The sequence below is a fragment of the Bos taurus genome, chromosome 22 (assembly GCF_002263795.3).
Source record: "Bos taurus isolate L1 Dominette 01449 registration number 42190680 breed Hereford chromosome 22, ARS-UCD2.0, whole genome shotgun sequence".
Taxonomy (NCBI): Eukaryota; Metazoa; Chordata; class Mammalia; order Artiodactyla; family Bovidae; genus Bos; species Bos taurus.
The window spans coordinates 58,085,412-58,108,878 of NC_037349.1; the positions used below are offsets into that span (position 1 = coordinate 58,085,412).

General features: G+C 48.2%; 1 protein-coding gene and 1 pseudogene across 2 annotated transcripts; one reads left to right on the top strand and one right to left on the bottom strand.

The window, feature by feature from the left end:
* The first annotated feature begins 100 nt into the window (after positions 1 to 100).
* Positions 101 to 6,751, top strand: CHCHD4 (coiled-coil-helix-coiled-coil-helix domain containing 4). Of its 2 annotated transcripts, none has more exons than NM_001046159.2 (3): positions 101 to 291; positions 4,921 to 5,019; positions 5,696 to 6,751. In NM_001046159.2, the coding sequence occupies exons 1-3, from the start codon at positions 270 to 272 to the stop codon at positions 5,986 to 5,988; spliced, it is 414 nt and encodes a 137-aa protein (NP_001039624.1). In that variant the 5' UTR covers positions 101 to 269; the 3' UTR covers positions 5,989 to 6,751. The 2 variants fall into 2 exon arrangements, with proteins under 2 accessions (NP_001039624.1, XP_015315183.1); XM_015459697.3 differs by having other exon boundaries at positions 188 to 4,782.
* A 13,373-nt stretch (positions 6,752 to 20,124) lies between these two features.
* Positions 20,125 to 21,691, bottom strand: LOC112443442 (vomeronasal type-1 receptor 90-like; annotated as a pseudogene).
* Between the last annotated feature and the right edge of the window lie 1,776 nt (positions 21,692 to 23,467).

Here is a 23,467-nt window from a genome sequence, read left to right on the forward strand (position 1 = left end):
TGACTCCTCACTGACGAGCCCGCGCACTGCAAGCTATTCTGGGAAATGTAGTTCCTACTGCCTGGGGCGTGGCCGCGAGGCGCGCAGCCTGCCGGGAAATGTAGTTATCGGCTGAGAGCGCCGAACTGGAAGCGCCGAGGCAGGCGCGCGGCGGGCAGGCCTGGGGGGCGGGCCCGTGCGGGCCTCCGAGCCGCCCTCCCCGCCGCGGAGAGGTCACGGCGTGAGGCCGCCGCCGCGATCGCCGCGAGGTCGGAGCGCCGGGCTGCATCATGGCCTACTGCCGGCAGGAAGGTAGGAGGGCGGGCTGCGTGGAGACGGCCTCCGAGGCCCTGCAGGGGACACGCGGTCCGTGCAGCGCCCCCACTGAGGGCGCGGGGCACAAGTTCTCGGGAGGAGGGTGCGGGTTGGCGGCGGGGTCGCCAGCCCCACTTTTCGGATGAGAAAACCGAGGCCCGCGGAGGAGCAAGGCCGTCCCGGGTCGCCGAGAGACTCGAACCTGGACCTCGGAGGGAACAGCACGTGGGGAGACTCGTAAACTAGGCCCGGGGGTTAGGGCGGCACGAGTGCGCTGCCTGAGGCTGGTAACGGGAAATGTGCTGATTACTAATTATGTTGCTACGCCGCTCGCCACACACCACGTGTTCCCGTTTGCACCGCCTCTAACTGTCCCGGAAGGTCGCCCCTCGGTGGGCGCGACGCTGGCGGTGGGAGTGCCGCCGGAGGGCACGGGCCAGGCCCTGCGCCAGGAGCCTTGAGTGGCCTGTCTCGCAGCGACTTTACTAAATCAAGCCCTGCCCTTAACCCAAAGTAAACCAAGACCCCAGAGGTGACTTGCTTGAGCCACGCGGCCGGCTACTCGCGGAGCTGGGGTTGGAGCCCCGCGGTCTGATTCCAGAGCTTCCCCGTCTGGTGCCCAGTGGACTCCAGGGAGCCCTCCGCTGGGAAGACATCCCGCAGAGAAAAACAAAAGTTGGTCCCCGCTTGCCAAAAGTTGGTCCCCGCTTGCGGTCTCTCACCTAGGAAGTCTCCAGGCCGCGGTCCGAGTGTCTCCCCGCGCAACCACGAACTGTCCCTGAGCTGACACCCAAACCCTCCAGGCCCAGTTGTCCAGTCTTGTAAAATGAGAAGTTAGTCTTCATTCATTCCGCAGATATTCATGAAGCACCTTCGCCATGTTAGGTGAGGGGGAGGGAGGATATCTGAGACTATGAAGTTACACAGAGAAGTGGAACTCCCTGGAAATTCTCTAGTGAATACTCCAGCTCCCTCAGTTATTTCAGGAAATCCTGAGCCCAGAGATGGAGGTGACCTGCCCAAGGTCATGTTTCAATTAGGAGAAGCGTGTCAAGCTTCAACTCACAACTCAATTTAAAATGCTAAGCCTTTTTGCCAGTGGCCTTCCCTGGTGGTTCAGATGCCAATGCGGGAGACTGGAGTTCGATCCCTGGGTGGGGAAGATCCCCTGGAAGAGGAAAGTGAAAGTGGCTCAGTCCTATCTGACTCTTTGTGACCCCAGGGAGTATACAGTCCATGGAATTCTAATAAATGGCAACCCATTCCAGCGTTCTTGCCTGGAAAATGCCATGGACAGAGCAGCAGTCCATGGGGTTGCAAAACAAAGAGTTGGACACGACTGAGCGACCACGCAACAGTTTCCCAGTACCCCATTCTGCCTCTGGAACCCTCCTTCCCTGGGTCGCAAAGCCATAATGCTCAGTGATGTCTCTGAGAAGTAGTTTCCATTGACTGATATTGAACTCTGCCATGAGCAGAAGTCCTCTGCCCTCACCAGTTTGTTAGAGAGTAGGTCTCTAGTTTTTTATTTCATTGTCCTGAGTCTAATGTACTCCTTTATGTAGCAGATTTTTTTTAGTCTTTTGAGTATAATGAGGCTATAATCCTCATTCTTGTGGGTTTCTAGGAGTCACATGTTATCTGGGAAGCAGAGGTAAGTGTTCAGACCCATATCTTTTCCTGGATCAAAGATCTCTTTCTTTCTTTGGGGATAAGAATTAAAAGCACTCACTTTAGGCCTTGCCTAGTTTTGATCTATCCAGGCCACTGTCCCCTCAGTGCCGAACTTCTTGTTTTGCTATCCATGGCTTCTTTATGCTTCCCATGGGACTTAGAGAACTGATCCCAGCTCCTTCCTGATTAAGGCCTATGTGACTGAGGCCTGACCTGGCTCCTGCTGGTCTCTACGCACCAGTCACTGTGCAGCCAGGCTGGCCTCTGGCTATTGCCTTTGCCTGGTGCATCCCTCCCCCAGCTCTTCTCACGGCTGCTTCCTCATCCTTTAAGATTCAATGCAGATGCCACCTCCTCAGTGAGGTCTTCCTTGGCCTGTGCGTCTTCCACATCCTAAACTCTCTGAAATACCTGGTGTATTTTTGTCCTCTTTCGGCTTGTTTGCGTTGCAGCAGGCTGAGAGCATTAGATGGGCCGTGTCCCCGCAGCATTACCCAGTGAACCGGTACACAAGGGAATCACTTGCCCATGCACTTGACTTCAGGGGTCCGCCCCCTGCCTTGGGGTCAGAGGCCGAAGCTGGTCATTCAAGGTGTTAGGCAGCATGGACTCAGGCCGGCTCCCTGGCCCAGGGCCACACTGCTCCTGTCTTTGTTCCCCCTTTTCTAATGCTGGTGCTGCTCTTTCCTGTTCCGTCAGCAAACAGTTACTGAGCACCTGTGATGTGCCAGCCCTGATCACATGGCAGAGGCAGCTGGCACAGGTGGGTAGTCTGCCTTGTGGCCTGGTGGAGGCAGTGGAGGGGGCAGGTTGGATGTTGCAAGAGATGATGTGTTCTAGGGGAAACGAGACCACCCAAACAAGGTTTGATTTTGTTCCCTGTAACCTACTTCATGGTGAGAGCCATCTGTCCTCCATACTCAGCTGGGCCTGGGATCTTCATGTCTGAATTCAGAGTTCATTTCCCCATTCACTTTTCCAACAAATACTGATTACTCACTATGTCTCGGGCACTGTACTAGGCTCTGAGGTACTGCAGTGAATGGAACAGATACATCCTTGCCCCTGAGAGCTGACATTTCAGTCGGGGAGATGGATGGTAAACAGATATGTAATTGTGGGTGAGAGAAGGCGGGTTAAGGGCAATGGGGAGAGATGAAGGAAGATGCCATCTGAGCAGGAGGTCTGAAGTCAGGGAGAGGTGGCTGTGAGGTATCTGAATACGCTCCTGGACGACAGAACGGCCTGGCAGGTCCCCAAGGTAGGCGTGTGCTCAGCGTCTTCGGGTAGAAGCAAGGAGACGCTGAATGGAGGGAGCGGGGGTGGGGGTGGCGTCCTACAGGTGAGGGATGCGGGTCTTTCTGGATGGACTTGAAGGCAGAGCCCGCCGGGCGGATGAGGGAGGTGGAGAGAAGGACGGCAGTCAGTGTGACTGCATAGAGTACAGCTGCAGATCCGGGCGTCGGCGTGTCTCTCCGCTCTGTGCTTCCTCTGTCCTCAGCCAGCCCTGAGCTCCTGCTTTCAGAGCCTCCGGCGCCCTGACTCCCAGTCCTGCCAGGCTCTGGCTGGGGACTGCCCCTTCTGGGGACTCTGCGGGCACCTTTCTTCAGTCTTTGAGGGAAGAGCACGGCTCTACCCGTTTTCCCACTTCCAATCCTTACTGACATCTCCAGCCCCATTCGCTCTTCACAGAGATGTTTGTCATTTGATGCCGCTGAAAGAGTTACTGTGTTTTGAGCAGAATTCCAGGTGCAAGTAGAAACTCAGTTCACCTCCTTGTTTTCCCGATGTCTCTTGACCCTTGCCCGAACCAGGGAGAGAAGTGGGCTGAGCTGGGAGGTGCCTGAGCGCACACAGCTGTTGTGTGCTTGTGCCCCGATTTGAACCCCAGTCTTGAGCCTCTGGGATGCTGATGGCACCGGGAGCCAGAGCCTCACAAACTGGCCCTACCTCTCCCGCGCAGGGCCGCGCTCGCGCTCTTCCTGCAGATGGTGTCGAGCCCTGACTGTCAACCGGTCTGTTCAGCCAGCATGGCCATCGAGCACCGGGGCTGGAGATATAAGATAAGTCACTGCCCAGGCTTGGACCCCTTGGCTCTGGGCCTAACACCAGCCTCCGCACTGGGCTGGGCCTGGCTGAGATCTTGGTAAACAAAACTGTCAGAGCGGAGCTGAGCAGTCGTGTCAGCTCATGTCTTCTGCTTAGCACAGCACTTCTGTGGACTGCTTTCGAGTGTTCTGAACTCTGGCCGGAATGACCGAGGTCTTTAGGTTCTTCAGCGTGCCCTGGCTGCCTGGCCTCAGGCCGTGTGGGACAAGCCGCCTTCTCTGAGGTCAAGTGTGGGGTGCTGGAGCGGGCCGTGGGCATGTGTGTGTGGAGTGTCAGCCGTCATTGCTGTCACCCGCCTCTGAAATGGTGTACCGCCCCGCACCTTCCCTCTGTCTTCGCACTGCCCTCTCCTGCACGCCTCTCTGAGCTCCATACGGTCACCCTGGCGCTCTTCGCAAGCCTCTGCCGGAGGAGCCTGGCGGGCGGAGTGTCATCTGAGGGCGCCTGCTGGCAGGTCCCTCGGGGCCTGGACGAGGTGCTCCCAGGCCACAGGAATGAACAAAGCTGTGGAGCCATGGGAGTTCAGAGCAGGGCAAGACCGCCTGTTAGACGTCATCAGACTCGGGGGCTGAGAGCAGCTGCAGTTGAGGGGTTGGGGCGTCTCGTCTCCACCGAGGATGCGCAGTGGCACCAAGACGTGCTGTCTCCCTCTCCCCACTCCAGCCACAGGCTCATGGTGTGCTGGTGCCGCTGGATGTCCCCCAGGTCGGCAGCGGGTCCCCGGGGGAGCGCATCAGGGTTTCAGAGGGGACAAGCTTCACACAAGGCTTCTGTGGCTGCTTGGGTTCAGGCTGAGCCACAGCTCCTGGTGAAACATGGCTCCCTCTGTTCTCCAAACTCTAGGGAAGGATCGAATCATATTTGTGACCAAAGAAGACCATGAGACTCCAAGCAACGCAGAGCTGGTGGCCGACGACCCCAATGATCCATACGAGGAGCATGGTGAGCGTGGGGGCCGGGGTCGGAGGGTGGTAGTCCGATGTTCCTGGCCGCAGCTGGGTGTTCACCTCGGCCAGCACTGCTCCCAGGACACGAGTGCGTCTCCCTCAGGTGGGAGGGGCTGTGCGCTGACCAGGCCATCAGGCCAAACCTAGGAGTTGCTTCTGAGTTTTGAACAGTTTTCCACTTTGACAAAATGGAGGCGCCTCAGTGCTCTGACACGCCCAGCGCCCCTTGGACACCGTCCAGCCTCGCTTTTTCCAGTCCTCGTGCTGTGCTGAGAGCAGCTGAGGAACAGGAGGGGCTTGAAGGGAGGGCGTGGGGGGTCCTGACCGTCCATGTGGAAGGGGGAGGCCAGGACTCCTCCAAGCCTTTGGACTAAACAATTTCCCCTGTGTAGTCCTGAGCACAGGCACGGCCACAGCCCTAAGGGGTGGCTTAGCACATCCAGTGGAGCTGCACCTGGAGAAAGTCGTCCATGGTGACTTCTCTTCAGCTGAGCCGAGAACGCTCGGTGGGTTTCTGCCGGGAGTTTAAACCCCATCCCGAGGGGGAAGCAGGGCCACCAGCCGGTGCCAGCCAGGCAGCAGTTTGTCTTACCATTATTCCTGTGAGGCCCAGCCTTGGGTTTGCTTTTTATGAAACCTGTCTCACTTCCTTGCCCATCTTCCCGTCCCAGGACTGATCCTGCCAAACGGAGACATCAACTGGAACTGCCCGTGCCTTGGGGGGATGGCCAGTGGCCCGTGCGGGGAACAGTTCAAGGCGGCCTTTTCCTGCTTCCACTACAGCAAGGAGGATGTCAAGGGGTCGGACTGTGTGGACCAGTTCCGGGCCATGCAGGAGTGCATGCAGAAGTACCCAGACCTGTACCCCCAGGAGGAGGAGGAGGAGGAGGAGCAGCCAGCAGACCCCTTACCGGAAGCTGCCTCCGAGGCCAGCGCAACCAAAGAGGCGGCGGCGTCGAGCTAATGACGGCCGGGGCCCTGGGCTCCAGCCGCCTTCAGAGCCCAGATGAACCTCTCCAAGAAAGTGTCTTTTCCCTCCGTTGTTCTGTGCACTGTAATGTACAAAATAAGTTATTGTGCTGATCGGGGGTCTTGGCCCCTTGCCGTATTTACACTGAAAGATGGGGTTGTGTGTATGTGTGTCTCACATGAACCTGTCGGTGAATGTAGCTGCCACTTTTGAGTTCACAGATTGTCCTGAATTTTGCCACTTGGAAATAACGTGCTGAATCATCTCAGCAACCAGAAGTCTCTGTCGGGGAGGGACTCTTGTGAGTGAGCTGATTTGTTTTGACTCTTTGTGTTCCTTTTAGTAGATTTTATACCCAGTTGGAAAGTGAAATAGAAACAAAACGTTTTCCCTTCAAATGCTGGGGTGGGGCCATTCCTTGTAAGCAGAGGTGAGTTGATCAGACCTCGAGTATTTGAGGAGGCGCTATGCTTCATTTCCGGTTCCTTCTGGTTTCCAGTTTTGCCTTGAGCTCCAGGTTTTCTGCAGTTAGAAAGCAGAGCTTTGGACCCTCTGAGTGAATCCCTTTGTAAGTGAAAAGAAAGGCTGATTTTTGATGTTCTTATTATTCCCAAAGCTCTGCTCTGGGACCGTGTTCACACTGGTTCTGTCTCAGCCTGTCCAGATGCAGTGCTCCTGAGAGGTGGGGACCTAATCATTACCAGAGTGGGAGGCAAGAGAGGACACAGTGTCAATTAAAAGGAAAACATGGTTTTTACCTGATTGTGAGTGTGTCCTCTGTTTTTACTAATTAAAAATATTTCTGATACAAGGAAATAGGAATTGTGAAAAACTCAATTGAAATTCTCTGAAGATACCGGTAGATCAGTTTGAGTCAAGTTTTCTGTGTTACATTCAAACAAAGCTCAGGTGATTTTGTCTGTGAGCAGATGCTGTCACATGGGCATTGCTGTCAACGTTTCTGTTGTATTTGTCAGAACTAAGTCACAGCCCACAGTGCCCAAGGGACATGGAGACACAGCACAGGAGGCTGCCTCTGACACCAGAGAGTAAGCCTGCAGGCCCAGCTCAGGGCGAGGGCACGGAAGCTGGAATGGCCAGGTTTGGAAGCCTTGACACCTGGAGAAGCCCTGGGACTTCTTTGAACTGCAGGCAGAGCCTTGCGCGTTTAACAGACATACCGGAAACATTTTGACCAAGACGTCACTGATCTGTGACCATGTCTTGGATCCCATGCATTCCATGCATTCAGGGAACCTCTACGGTCCATGTCCTAGGGACATGGGAAGGTGACCCATCTTGTCCCTAGCTGCATGAAGATACAGTCCAGCCAGGGGTCAGCATTTACTTAAAAGCAGAAAAGTAAGGAGAAAGGCAGATCCCGGGGGCTAGGACAAAATGGCCAGTAGACGGACCTGACCTCACCTTCTCTCATGAAAACACCAAGATCACAAAGAACCGCTGAACAACCTTCGACGAAAAAGGATGGTCTGTGTCCAGAGAAAACGGAGCCACTACGAGACGCGAGGGAGGGGTGCGCTCACAACATAATCGAGCAGCACACCCACTGAGTAGGTGACCTACAGACGCAAAGAACATATTGCAGAGGTTCTCCCACAGGAGTCAGAGTTCTGAGAGCCTGGGGGTCTGGCAGTGGGAGGAGGAGCCCCAAGAACATTTGGCTTTGAGGGCCCTAAATCCCATGGACAGAGGAGCCTGATGGGCTGCAGTCCATGGGGTCGCTGAGGGTCGGACACGACTGAGTGACTTCACTTTCACTTTTCACTTTTCATGCATTGGAGAAGGAAATGGCAACCCACTCCAGTGTTCTTGCCTGGAGGATCCCAGGGACGGGGGAGCCTGGTGGGCTGCAGTCTATGGGGTCGCACAGAGTCGGACATGACTGAAGTGACTTAGCAGCAGCAGCAGGGCTTGATCACAGGAACTCCATAGGACTGGAGGTAACAGATGCCACTCTTGGAGGGCACACACAAATCTGGTGCACACTGGGACCTGGGGGAAAAAACTGACTTTGTAGGAGCCTGGGCAAGACCTACCTGCTGGTCCCGGAGGGTCTTCTGGGAGGTGGGAGGTGGTGTGGCTCACTGCAGGGACAAGGACATTAGTGACACAGGTATTGGGGAGTACTCACTGGTGTGAGCTGCCGTGGAGATTTTGGCGCTGAGACCTAACCCCACCCATCAGACCTTAGGCTCAAGTGCTGGGTGGCCTCAGGCCAAACAACCAACAGAGTGGGATCGCAGCCGCACCCGGCAGCAGACAGATGCTTAAAGTCTTCCTGAGCCCTCAGCCACCTCTAAACGATCCTTGACGTGACCCTGTCCACCAGGGGGTCAAGACCCTGCTCTACCCACCAGTGGGCAAGCACCAGTCCCTCCCACCAGGAGGACTGCACAAGCCTCACTGACGAGCCTCACCCAGCAGAGGGCAGACACGAGCAAGGGGAGCTACTGTCTTGCTGCTGCAGCAGGGAGAACGCAGATAAGGCGGCGGAGGAATAGGTGTCAGGTGAGAGCACGATAAAACCCCAGAAGAACGGCTAAAAAAGGGCTGATAGGCAATCTACCTGAAAGAGAATTCAGAGTAATGATAGTAAAGATGATCTAAGATCTCACAAAAAGAATGGAAGCACAGACTAAGAAGATACATGAAATGTTTAACAATGAGCTAGAAGATTTAAAGAACAAACAATTGAACAATAACTGCAATGAAAAATACAGGAGCAGGAATCAATAGAACTAATGAGGCAGCAGAATGGATAAGTGAGCTGGAAGACAATAATGGAAATCACTGCTACGGAACAGAATAAAAAAATGAAATGACAGTTTAAGAGCCCTCTGGGACAACATTAAACGTACCAGTGTTCACATTATAGGGGTCCCAGAAGAAGAAGAGAGAGAGAACCTGAGAAAAAACTCAAAAAAAAAACCTCAAAACAGATAATAGCTAGAAACTTCCCTAACTGGGAAAGGAAATATTAGGGAAAGGAAATAGTCACCCAAGTCCAGGAAGTACAGATAATCCCAGGCAGGATAAACCTAAGGAGGAACACTCCAAGACACATAGTAATCAATTGCTATTAATAAAAATTAACGACAAAGAGAAAAATATTAAAAGCAACAAAGGAGAAAGAACATACAAGAGAATACCTATCAGGTTAACAACTGGTTTTTCAGCAGAAACTCAGGATAGAAGGGAGTGTTGTTGTTTACTTGCTCAGTTGTGTCCAATTTTGTGTGACCCCATGGACTGTAGCCGCCAGGCTCCTCTGTCCATGGAATTCTCCAGGCAAGAATACTGGAGTGGGTTGCCATTTCCTTCTCCAGGGGATCTTCCTGGCCCAGGGATCAAAACCCCATCTCCTGCATTGGCAGGCAGATTCTTTTTTGCTGCTGCTGCTAAGCCGCTTCAGTCGTGTCCGACTCTGTGCAACCCCATAGACAGCAGCCCACCAGGCTCCCCTGTCCCTGGGACTCTCCAGGCAAGAACACTGGAGTGGGTTGCCATTTCTTTCTCCAATGCATGAAAGTGAAAAGTGAAAGTGAAGTCACTCAGCCGTGTCCGACTCTTCGAGACCCCATGGACTGCAGCCCACCAGGCTCCTCTGTCCATGGGATTTTCCAGGCAAGAGGACTGGAGTGGGGTGCCATTGCCTTCTCCTCTTTCCCGCTGAGCTACCAGGGAAATCCAATAGAAGGGAGTGGCATAATATATTTAAAGTGATGAAAGGGAAAAACCTACAACCAAGAATACTCTACCCAATAAAACTCCTGTTCAGATTTGATAGAGAAATCAAAAGTTTATACAGAAAAGCAAAAGCTAAGAGAACTCAGCAACAGCAAACCAGCTTTACAACAACTGGTTTCTGGAGAACGGCAGCTCAAGACCAGCTGACTTGGAGGTGCCAGTTGCCCAGTGGTTTGTGTCGGTTTTATTTTGTGACGTAGGCAAGTACCCCAGCCAGGCTTTTTAGCAGGACACTGGATTTTAAGTCCTCAGGAAGTTATGTGACTGCACACATCTTAACTTAGTAATATTTTAGTAACCCGTATTGTCTCACATGATTAGAAACTATAGACCTCATGTAAAATAAAAGGTTCCTCACTGACCTGGAAGAACCAAAGAAAAGTCATGCGTGCCTGGATGGTTTCACCAATAACTTTCAGGATCCGCTGGGTGTGAAGAGCTGCTGGAAGACAGCTGTCAGGGGGCTAAGCAGACAGACTTCCTCCTTTGCTCATCTGAACAGCAGAGAAAGGGGACACTCAGTTCATCGAAACAGGGCAGGAAGAAAACAGAGCCGGGGCCCCCATGAATTGGTACCTGAATCATTCTACTTTCCTACACGTCTGAAACTTTCCATGGAAAAAGTTAGAAAGGCATAGGCTAAGCAACACTGTTTAACCATGCTGGTGCAGGTTCAGGGCCACATTGCTCCATCCCACATGGTGGCTGCCTGAGCTCAGCTATAATTAACACTCCAAGCTTCAAATCAAGGCTGATGGGAAAGTTGTTTAAAAAGATACTGATCGGGTTGACATCCCTTTAGTCCCCATTCCTGTCCTCTGCGTTTCAGATATAATTTAGGCTCTCTTTCCAATCTACCTTTTTATGATATTTTTGGAATTTTTTTTGGCTGTGCTGGGTCTTCATCGCTGCACATGGGCTTTCTCTAGCTGCAGCAAGCGGGGGCTATTCTTTGCTGTGGCGCGAGGGCTTCTTGTCATGGAGGCTTCTCTCGTTGCGGAGCACAGGCTCAAGGCACACAGGCTCTGGCAGGTCAGCGCGTGGGCTCAGTGGTTTGCAGGGCCGGGGCTCTGGAGAGGTGGCTCAGTAGTTGTGACACACGGGCTTAGTTGCTCCGTGGTATGCGGGATCTTCCCAGACCAGGGATCGATTGGCAAGCAGCTCTTAACCACTGGACCACCAGGAAAGTCCCTAAAAAGCTGTGGAAAAATAAACATAACATAAAGTTTGTCATTTTAACCTTTTTCAAGCCTGTGGCATTAAATCCATTCACATTGTGTAGCCAACATCATTATTCATCTCCAGGACCGTTTCATTTTCCCAAACTGAAACCCTGTCCCCATTAAACACCAGCTCCTCTCCTTGCCCCTCCCACTGTCTGTGACTATGACTTTGACTCCTCTAGGGACCTCACATAAGTGGGGTCAAACGTAATGTTTGTCTTTCTGTGACTGGCTTATCTCACTTGGCATGATGTCCTCCAGGTCCATCCACGTTGTCGCATGGACATTTGGGCTGCTCCCGCCTTTTGGCTTCTGTGAATAGTGGTGCTGTGACATGGCTGTACACCTTCCAATGTATTTTTAACACATCTGTCACCAATACTACATTTTAAAAAATTTGACACTAACACACTAGACACAATCAATGTCTTATAGCCAACTTTTGTCATTCACATTATTTCTAAAGTGTGTGTACTGCTAGGTCATTTTGAGTAACATATGGCATTCTTCGGGTCTTCTCTGGTGGTTCAGTTGGTAAAGAATCTGCCTGCAGTGCAGGAGACCTGGGTTCAATTCCAGGGTCGGGAAGATCCCCTTGGGAAGGATATGGCAACCCGCTCCAGGATTCTGGCCTGGGAAATCCCATGGACAGAGTAGCCTGGTGGGCTACAGCCCGTGGGGCCGTAAAGAGTGGAATATGGCTGAGTGACTAACACTCTGACTTTTGATGGCATTCTTATAACATAAGGTAAGTATATCTTATCAAAATCTTAATATATCTCTTAAACTTTTATGCATTTATTCTCTCGATGGCTTTAGATGGTTTCTAACTTATTTCTGACCTGTTGAAGGTCATGCTGGCGGGGACACCTTTGTACAGCCTCTCTGTGCACAGATGCCTCTCCAGAGACAGAACTACTCAGTTGTAGAATGGACACACTCCCATTTTATTTGATTTTCTGAATTTCCCTATAAAGTCGCTCTGTCAATTTATATGGTCAGATATTTGGAACCAAGAAGGGAGGAGTCTCCATTATGATGACACCATTATGGTGACTCCCCCTTATCTGAAATTTCACTTTTTGCTTTTAGTTACCACTGTCAATCTCAGTCCAAAAATATTACATTAAAAAATTCCAGAAATAAAAAACTCATTCATAAGTTTTAAGTTGTGCACAGTTCTGAATAGCATGATGAAATTTTGCACCATCCTGTTCCCTTCTGCCCAGAACGTGAATCATTCCTTTGCCCAGCACATCCATGCTGGCTACCTAGCAGTCTCCATTATCAGATCCACGGTATCACAATGTTTGTGTTCAAGTAACCCTTAGATCGGAGAAGGTGACGGCACCCCACTCCAGTCCTCTTCCCTGGAAAATCCCATGGACGGAGGAGCCTGGTAGGCTGCAGTCCATGGGGTCGCGAAGAGTTGGACACGACTGAGCGACTTCACTTTCACTTTCACTTTTCACTTTCATGCATTGGAGAAGGAAATGGCAACCCACTCCAGTGTTCTTACCTGAAGAATCTCAGGGACGGGGGAGCCTGGTGGGCTGCCGTCTATGGGGTCGCACAGAGTCAAACACGACTGAAACAACTTAGCAGCAGCAGCAGCTACCCTTATATAATACTTAACAATGTCCCCAAAGTGCAAGAGTACTGATACTCTGGCAAATTGGATATTCTCTTACTATGTCTAATTTATAAATTTAACATCTTCATAGTTATGTTTGTATAGGAAAAAGCATAGTATAGGTAGGGAATAGTACCATTCATGGTTTGAGGCATCCACTGGGGGTCTTGGCATATATCTTTCCCCACCCACTTAAAACTGGGACTACTGAGTCATTTTCTTCTCCTTCAAAATCACTTAATGGAAAATATGCTTAATTTGCCGATTTATATACCCCAAATTTGAAATCTGTGATCATTCAATGACTGGATTAAAATTCTACTTAACTAATATTTTGGGAAGAAAGTTCTCAATGAGAACATCATCACTTAAAATTTGGGAGGAAGGAACAGTGAAAAATCCTTTAGAAGATAAACTATTATTGAGCAAGAGATAAAATAAGCTTGTCTAAACTATGATAAATTTTCTTATTTATTACAGAAAATTCAGTGAGACTACAACAAAGAAATTTCTTATTTCTAGAGGCTTTAATAAATTTAATGTAATGAAATCTTTTAAAATAGTATCTGGAGTTAAACTCAATATCCTCTCCTCCATGATTATAAGTTAGTAAAGAATAACTCTAAAGTTAACAGATCACCTAAGAGAAGACGCTGTATGTATGTATGCTCAGTCACCCAGTCATGTCTGACTCTTTGCAACCCCATGAACTGTAGCCCACCAGGCTCCTCTGTCCATGGGGTTTTACAGGCAAGAATACTGGAGTGGAGTGCCCTTCCCTTCTCCAGGGAATCTTCCCAACCCAGGGATCAAACCTGAGTCTCTTGCATCTCCTGCATTGGCAGGAGGATTTTTTTACCACTAGCACCAGCTGGGAAGCCCCAGATATCAAGGAAAAATTTCCCCAAGGACATATAAAGTGTAGTTAGATAAATGGACCCCTGTACTTACCTATGATAATATCCCTATGCTGAGCCATGAAAAACACCACGCTTTATTTTATCCACAAATTTAAACTTAATCTGCCATTTTAGCATCTCCTTACATCCTGGGATGTTTAAAAAAAGCTTAATATGTACCTGGCCTAAGTTTAAAAAAATATCTACGTGGTAGTGAAAAGGCTTTCCCAGTAACTCAATCGGTAAAGAATCTGCCTGCAGTGCTGGAAACCCAGGTTTGATTCCATGGTCAGGAAGATCCCCTGGAGAAGGCAATGGCAACCCACTCCAGTATTCTTGCCTGGAAAATCTCATGGACAGAAAAGCCTGGTGGGCTACAGTCCAAGGGGTTCCAAAGAGTTGGACATGACTTAGCAACTAAACCAGTGAAAAGGAAGGTGAAATCATTCTAATATAGAGTAGCCAAAAACATTTTATGAGAATGCAATGTCAGTTTCATGGAAATACATTCTATACAGAAAATCAGATTACATTAATAGCATTTTTAATATTCAGGTTTCTCTCTGAACTTGTGAATTACCAAAACAGGATATGAAAAGTTTTAAGTCATAGAAATGAATGTAAGCCTAGGAATTCCTGGCTTTTTAGATGGTTTTACTTATGTAAGCCTTTATTCAAGAAGAGTCACTCATCTAAGACAAGCTTCACTAAATACTAATGCTATCAAAGTTCAAAGACATTCTGTGGTGCATTTAGAGATAAACACCTATGTCCAGGTTCTGATTCAGTGAAAGTCAGAATTCAGGATGCCTCCTCTGCTTCCTCTTCCATTTAGATTTTCCAAATCTGAAAAATCAAGAGAGACTCAGCTGGATCTCTCTGTGTTGAGGCTGCCGGGTGTGCTTATATGGAAAGATGGCTTTAGCTCATCTCTTCACAGACCGGTAATCTTGCTGTTGCATCAAAAGTCTGACAGTACCTGTCATGTCACAGGGAAAGAGGGAGTCCCCAAAGTAAAAGACGTCTTTTATCCTCAGAAAATGATAAAGAAGTAACATGTGGATGAAAACTTTTTTGTGTATAGTTCTCAGTTTCCAAGGCCATATGAATCTGGGTTTTTTATCAGGTGCCAATCATGGAATATTCTCCAGTAAGTGATTTTAGACCCTGAGGCATCGCAAGGTGCGTGGACAGCTGCAAAGGGAGTGGGCAGTGCTGGCTGCTACCACCCAGCAGAGCAATCCCAGCCCCAGACTCCAGGCGGATTCCACGGAGGCACAGCCTCCATGAAGCATTGTTGCTGAAAGGGTTTGCTGCTGCTAAGTCACTTCAGTCGTGTCCGACTCTGTGCGACCCCATGGACGGCAGCCTACCAGGCTCCTCCATCCATGGGATTTTCCAGGCAAGAGTACTGGAGTAGGGTGCCATTGCCTTCTCCAGCTGAAAGGGTTTAACTTGATCCAATTAAGGGTTTAGCTAGAGCTTTAATTGTTTTACCTTCTTCCAGAAGATAAAGGAGGTTGATTATGGTAATTAGCTGATATATTCTCATTATTAAAGAGAAAAACCATTATAGAAACTACATCAGCCAACTTTGTTCTTTGAAAGAAATTCACCAGCTCCTGGAGACTCCAAATTAGCCCACAGTGGGTATGACAACACTGGATGCCAGTCACCCGAGACTCTCCTTACCAGCATAGTCGCAGCATAAGACAGCATCTTTACTTCCCTGGTGGCTCAGCTGGTAAGGAATCCGCCTGCAATGCAGGAGACCTGGGTTCGATCCCTGGGTTGGGAAGATTTCCTGGAGAAGGGACAGGCTACCCAGTCCAGTATTCTGGCCTGGAGAAGTCCATGGACTGTATAGTGCATGGGGTCACAACGAGTCGGACACGACTGAGCGACTTTCACTTACCTGTTAACACTGGCAAAAAAACGTAAGGGAAGCTAGTGGCTAGTCCACCTCCCCAGGTAGTGCAGCGGTGAAGAGCCCTCCTGCCAATGCAGAGACTCGGGTTCCATTCCATGGTCAGGAAGATCCCCTAGAGGAAGAAATGGCAACCCACTCCAGTATTGTTGCCTGGGAAATCCTATGGACAGAGGATTCTGGCGAGCTACATACAGTCCATGGGGCTGCAAAGAGACAGACACTGAAAGTGAAAGTGAAGTCACTCAGTCGTGTCTGACTCTTTGCAACCCCATGGACTATAGCCTACCAGGCTCCTCTCCTCCATCCATGGGATTTTCCAGGCAAGAGTGCTGGAGTGGATTGCCATTTCCTTCTCTAGGGGATCTTCCCGACCCAGGAATCAAACCCAGGTCTCTTGCATTGGAGGCAGACGCTTTACTGTCTGAGCCACCAGGGAAGCCAGACAGACACTACTTAGACTAAAACTAGAGTGTAAACTGTAAAAATGGGTTTGGTTGACCTGATGATTGGAAAGGGCCAGCAAGACCTCAAAGGGAAACTAAAAGGAAGGCAGAGTTTGTGCAGGTAACCAAGGCTCTATACAGTCACCTGTGTTCACTGGGCAAGAGCTGGTCCTCAAGTTGTGTGTGACCAAGCCGGGAATTCTCCTAAATCTGCTATATTTAATATATGTTATCTTTTATTGAGATATAATTGACATATAACATTAGGTTGCACTTCCCTGGTGGCTCAGTGGTAAAGAATATGCCTGCAGTGAAGGAGCAGTGAAGTGTGTCTCCTGTCCAGGAGACACAGGTTCGATCCCTGGGTCAGGAAGATCCCCAGGAGGAGGGCATGGCAACCCACTCCTGTGTTGTTGCCTGAAGAATCCCATGGAGAGAGAAGTCTGGTGGGCTACAGTCCATGGGGTCGCAAAGAGCTGGACACGACTGAGTGACTGAGCACGCATACATGCAACATTATGTTCGTTTCAGGTGTACAACACAAGGACTTGAGATACGCATATACTGTGAAATGATCGCCACAGTAAGTTAACACCCATACCCATAATTGTTACACATTTTTTTCTCATGATTTTAAGTTTTAAGATCTACTCTCAGCAACTGTCATCAAACACGTAATACAGTATTATTAACCACAGTCACCGCATGTTGGGGGCCAGAGTGAGGTACTCCGCCCGTGACAAAGGTCATGAGGAAGGAGGCTCGACATACGCAAAGGCAGGATCGAGCCTCAGGAGTCCCCCTGGAACTCCTCGAGCATCTACCCCCATAACCAGAGCCTGCCTACTTTACTACTTTGTGCTCTCACCTACATCTCTGACTTTACGGGGGGCTGTCCCCCACCACCTCTTTCGGAGAAGGAGTTAACCTAGAGCTCCAGTTAATAATAATTCCTGGGCATGATAAGAGTGTTTTAACCTACAAACTCCTCTGAAGGTTCTCTAGCCTGCCTGACAGGCTTGTCCGGCCACATGTGATTGCTGACAGCCTCCCAACCGTGAGAGGCACGAGATGCTTTAAACCTTCTAAAAACAGGTTCCTTAGAAAAGTTAGAAAACTATAAGTATAATGGGCTGATTAGAAACTGTATTGGTGAAGGGTTTTTCATTTGTTGAGCCAATGTTTGTTGCTAAGTCTCCACATCCCCTGCCCTTACACACATTAATGAATATATACAAGAAATAAGTATTAACCTTTGATATTAATCACGTTAGACCTTAGGCTAAGTAAATTCTTTCCTTAACTAAAACCCACTACACCCTCACCCTATAGGAATGTAACTTTATTTGGGTGGCGTCTGTTTTAAGAATAATCACCCCTGGAGAAATAAGTGTCCTGGTTGACTGTTGTCACAAGGAGAGGGTCATAAATTGTCAGCAGGCCCCCCTGGCCAGAAGATGATGTAACACCCCTAAGACCTCTGTATACATTTGTATGAAGCACCTGACTTTGATAAAAGTCAGGACTGCTGACCCCACGTGACTTTTGCATAACATCTCAGTGTATAAAAGTAGACCATGGAAAATAAAGAATTGGGATCAGTTTCTCGAAATACTGGTCTCCCCGTGTCGCTCTCTCTCTCACTCTGGTTGAGTCTCCATCTGGAGTGCGGAACCCGCCATGCTTAGTAATTATGCCTGGGCTTCTAAGATCCGACCGGGGAGGCCTCAGTGTCTCCTCTCCTTCGGGAGAACGGAAGGACTCCTGCGGCCTACGTAAGTGGTGCAAACTTCTTGTCTTGAAGTTTTATTGGTCTCCCGCGTAAACCAAGCTACTCAGCCTCTTTTCTCCACTGAATTTTCCTACTGAGCTATCCTCATCCTATTACTCTTTATATCTTTGATAAAATATTTAAATAAATAGGTCGCCGACACCGTCCCCGCTTCGAATACCCTGGATCAGCCGGGGCAGGACCCCGGCAACCGCACTCTACATCACACCTCATGCTCTGCTTCATAACTGGAAATTTGTGTCTTTTGATCCCCTTCACCCATTTTGCCCACCCACACCCTCGCCTTTAGCGAGCGCCAGTTTAGAAGGCTCAGTGGATCCCATACAGGACGAATACTTAACCAACAAACTGCTTAAAACTAAAGGCAAAGAAAATATTTTGAAGTCTCTCAGGAGAAAACGATGCATTTTGTGTACAGGAACCAATATTCAAATTACAGTGTCCTTTAAGAAGTGAATGCATGAACAAATTGTGTTATTTTACTTATAACTCCTGAGAGCTTCTTTAAGTCTATAACTTCAATATCTGTGCTATCTTGGGTTTGGCATCTACGTATTTATTGTGCCTTAGTATATTGGTCACATTTTCCTATTTCTTTATATGGTGAGTAATTGTGAACTGTATTTTGGACTTCTGAATATTGTACTATGTTTTCAGTCCTGTTACAATCCTCTGGGGAATGTTTATGCTTTTCTTTTAGAGGAAAACTGAAAGTTCTGCTTCATCTTCTTTTTGGTCTATTCCAGTCTCAGCTGTGTTGGTTCAGGTCTGTCCAGTGTGTGTATCCAGTTGTTCCGAGACTTGTGAGGGGTGTACACAGCATTCAGTTCAGTTCAGTTCAGTCACTCAGTTGTGTCCAACTCTTTGCAACCCCATGGACTGCAGCACGCCAGGCTTCTCTGTCCTTCACCATCTCCCAGAGCTTACTCAAACTCATATTGAGTTGGTGATGCCATCCAACCATCTCATCCTCTGTCGTTCCTTTCTTCTCCTGCCTTCAATCTTCCCCAGCATCAGCATCTTTTCTAATGAGTCAGTTTTTTGCATCAGGTGGCCAAAGTGTTGGAGCTTCAGCTTCCGCATCGGTCCTTCCAATGAATATTCAGGACTGATTTCCTGTAGGATGGACTGGTTGGATCTCCTTACAGTCCAAGGGACTCTCAAGAGTCTTCTTCAACACCACAGTTCAAAAGCATCAATTCTTCGATGCTCAGCTTTCTTTATGGTCCAACTTTCACATCCATACATGACCACTGGAAAAACCATAGCTTTGACGAGGTGGACCTTTGTCAGCAAAGTCATGTCTCTGCTTTTTAATACACTGTCTAGGTTTGTCATAGCTTTTCTTCAAAGACCAACTGTCTTTTAATTTCATGGCTGCAATCACCAGCTGCAGTGATTTGGGAACCCCCCAAAATGAAGTCTCTCACTGTTTCCATTGTTTCCTCATCTATTTGCTATGAAGTGATGGGAGCTGATGCCATGATCTTCGTCTTTCAAATGTTGAGTTTTAAGCCAGATTTTTCACTCTCCTCTTTCATTTTTATCAAAAGTCTCTAGTTCATCTTCGCTTTTTGCCATAAGGGTGGTGTCATCTGCATATCTGAGGTTATTGGTATTTCTCATGTCAATCTTGATTCCAGCTTGTGCTTCATCCAGCGCAGCATTTTGCATGATGTACTCTGCATATAAGCTAAATAAAAAGGGTGACAATATGCAGCCTTGATGTACTCCTTTCCCGATTTGGAATCAGTCTGTTGTTCCATGTCCAGTTCTAACTGTTGCTTTTGATTGGCATACAGATTTGTCAGGAGACAGGTAAGGTGGTCTGCTATTCCCATCTCTTGAAGAATACATAGAATTAGAAAGGCCTTCTCTGGTTGTCTCTCCTGTGGCATTCCCTCCACGTCTCTGGCCCTCCCAGGCCCTTTGGCCTGTTTCCTCTGGGCAGAAGTATATTATTTCTGTTATCGTTGTCGTGTCAATTCATGAGCTCTTTAGAAGTCCATGTGAGAAAAGAAGTGGAAAGCTGACGCCTAGGTAGGCTGCGTCTCCAAGACATGACTTCTTCCTCAAGCAGCTTGTATTTGTGTCTGTATCAGAGTTCTCAGGCAGTCTTGAAAAAATATTGTGTCCAAATATATCAGCCACAATTAGCAAGAGGAATGGGTTCCACTGGTCTAGAACTGGACAGTAGTTTTTAATTTCAATTTCTAAAAATTTCATGTCTGGGATTTTTATGAGTGTTTTTTATTTAACAGGTGTCATGTTTATTTTAGATTGGTGGTTATTCCGGTATCTACAACCACAATCAACCCCCAAATTTTTTGAGCCCCTTTGTTATGTTTTCTTTTTGTTTTCTCTTGGCCCTTTGTCCATCTCCAGATAGTAATTGTTCTATTTCATCTCACTTTAGAGTTTGAAACTGTGTTAAGAGCTCTGTCTCAGGAGACTGATTAGAAGTTCGTGTCTTCTTAGATAGTTGTAGAGTTACATTATCTACTAGGTACTTGTCAGCCACAAATATCAAGTAAATACATTTAGGAGAAAAAGCATAACTCCATATATTTAAATTATTCAAGACAGCAAATCCTCTATACCACCATTAATCATTCCGAAACTAGTGAATTGGCTCACTTAAGAGAAGCTATCTATCAGTGAATAATTAGACATCTACTGTCCTTCCCTTCATGAATTTTAAGAACTCGATCCTTTGTTTTTAGTGTGGATTAGCACAAAAGGACTGATGGTGGCATAGCCATTGCCCACCAGCATCTGGACAAAAAGAAGACCTGGGTTACTCTTCCTCAACATTCCTGAGAAGGAAGTGATCATGCAGTCCAGAAAGTACAAGACGACAAAGACTTACTCATGAGCAACAGAATGGTCTCAGTGGCCCCTTCTTCTGGGGATGTTTTTGGAGAAAGCTTGGTGCTGTGAAGGTGCTGTGACTGCCTCTTATGCCTGTATAAGAGAGTCACCATGCATCCACTTGAGACTGCAATGAGCCCTATGAGAGAGACGTCCCAGAAGGTCGCTGGGGAGAAATGTATGTACCTGAGAACGTAACTCAAGGTCCAAAGTGAGCAGGATTCAGTGATAACCAGAAAACTGCCCGAGGTCACATTGGGAGTGGCAATGGTTGAGACTAAATAGCGACTACTAACGGACATGTTAAAGACCCAGAGGAGGAGAAAGCAACGTAGGTTGTGATTTGATGGTTCAAGTTTGAATTTTGCCAAACAGGAGTTTCTGAGGTTGAGGGTGATAGCCTGGAAGACGCTCAGCAGGCAGGTGGTACAAATGGAGAGGCCCCTTGTCAACCTGTTTGAGTAGAAAACTGATTTATATTTTATGTCATCCCTAGCGTTCTGAGACCCAAAGATGTCTGTACCTATGAACCCCACGGCTACTAGCATGACTATGTGGATTAGGGCCAAGTGACTAATCGTCAGATCCAGTGGGCTCGGGTCTGTGCTCGAGAAGGAAGGTGTAGACGTGCAAGAGAAGAAGGATGGTGTCGGCTGAGATCCCAATACCAACCTCGCAGAAGAATGCATTTCTTACAGCAAAAGAACTGGAGGGTTTATCTTTATCCATCTCTATGGGGACATATATTTGTAGTAAACATCTGAAGAGAAAAACAAGAAAAATTCTCTTTACCACAAATATTACCTTCACCATTTTCAACCAACTCTATTACCATCATGAAAACACGTGGACTGATCCAAATGCATCCGTGTTCGGGTCCACGCATCCATGGGCTTGATACTCAAGTCTGCCTTCGCGCCTACCTGGATGCCGTTACGTTTCTCTCCCCCAGCCCACCCCTGCGCAGCCCATCCACGGTGGATAATGTACCCCACTACTGGGCTGGGCTCTAGCGGCACCGCTACAATTAAGTGTCATGCTTTATAGGCGTCAGTTGCTCATTTTTACCTTACTTTTTACTTTTCACAGTCAACAGTCACTATTAAAACCACTGGCAAATCTTATTTCTCTATAGGAAAATTCCATAGTAGAAGCAGAAAAGTTGATCTCCTTTCTCCAAAATATTGATCCAGGAAGGTAACAAACATTAACACAATCAAAAGCACCCATTTACATTAGCTGGCATGGAGTGCCAGGAGAGACAAAGGGAATTATGACTCTAATCATCCAACTACACCCGGACTTCAGGGTTCACAGACAACTCTATTAGTGAGAAACATACTGCAAATATTCATTTATCTGTTTATTTTTACATGAACATGATAAAGAAAGATCCCGAGTGCCACAGCTAAGACCCAGCGCAGACAAATAAATAAACATTTTTTTAGAAAAGAAAGATATATGCCTATTTCTGTGCTTCATTAGCAAACATATTCTGGAAAATATGAATATTTCATTAAAACAAGCTAAAATAAATCCTACTGTGTGAGTCCTCGCACATCCATGCTTCATCACGCTTACTGCTTGAACTGCACATCACTGTTCAGGAGAGCAGTGACAGAGCGGAAACTTTTCCCGTCAGTAGGGTAATAATCCATGAGACCCTCCTCAAGTAAGCCTCTCAGCAGTGACTGATGTTCAGAGGGTATCTGGCTCACTAATGTACCAAGCACAAAAAATCTCATTTATACACCTGAGATGCCCTCAAAGGGGCTTGATCATAATGACCTAAGTCACAGGCACACACACACACACACAATAACATAAACGAAAATTCGGAAACAGGTCATATTCTAAGAGGCTACACGGAGAAAGAGGAAAGAAAAGCTATGTGGGAAAATTAGGAAACAAAAACGAAAGATAAAACAAGGAAAAGAAAACAACACATACATGGAGTGATGCACGTCAGTGAGAAGCATCGGCTTCATCTGGGAAAATCACCGCCAGGAGCTGCTGTGACTGATGGCGCAGACCAGGGCTCATAGCTGAGGCGCCTTTCAAACACCCGGTCAAGGAAGCAATCACTTTAGACATTGTATCACTGTGCGATTATGTGAATCATGGATAATCATGTGGTACACAGTGCCATCAAAACGGGCCACACACTGCTGAAGAATGTTAAGGTCATTTCACTCGAGCCAGGGGTCAGAGAAGTGACGAGTGTGCGTGGAAAGAGGACACCCCGCACCAGAGCCCAAGGTAAACGTGGGCGTGGTGACCTTGTGGTGACCTTGTGGACAGACGACAGGGTGAAGGAAAGGAGAGAGCATCTTGTTCGCTCTACACGAGCAGAGTAATGGCTTGGGATGGAGATGAGGCATAAACAGCATGGTCTATGCTCAGCGATGTGCAGTGTGCCCTAGTCACACGAAAGAGCACGTCTTGGTACCGCTGTGTGACGCAGGACCTCCACTCCCATCGTTGCTATCCTCTGTCATAAAGCAGGAATGAACAGAAAGCATCTGGGAGGAGAGAGTGACCATACGCCGTGTATGTGGGTTTGGACTGTGGGTGTGCTAGAAAACACGTTCCACCTTGTGGCACCTTTCAGCTGGAGAACCGGGAAGAGAGCGATGGAGAAAGAGCCTGAAAAGTCAAGGAAGCACAATCACCACCGTCCAGATGCCAGTGATGGGTACAGAGCATCTGAAAACATGAACCTCAGGAGAGCGAAAAACAGAAACCTGAGGTACAGTCGAGTGTAACAGCAGCAGTTTCCTAAACACACAGGTGAGAATTATCTACTGTTTTTACAGATTTCAAGGATTGTGAAGTATAGCTCGGGGTGGTTGCTTACCCATGGCTGTTTGGGTATTTACAGCATCGATATTTTTACATCTATTCTGTGAAAAGG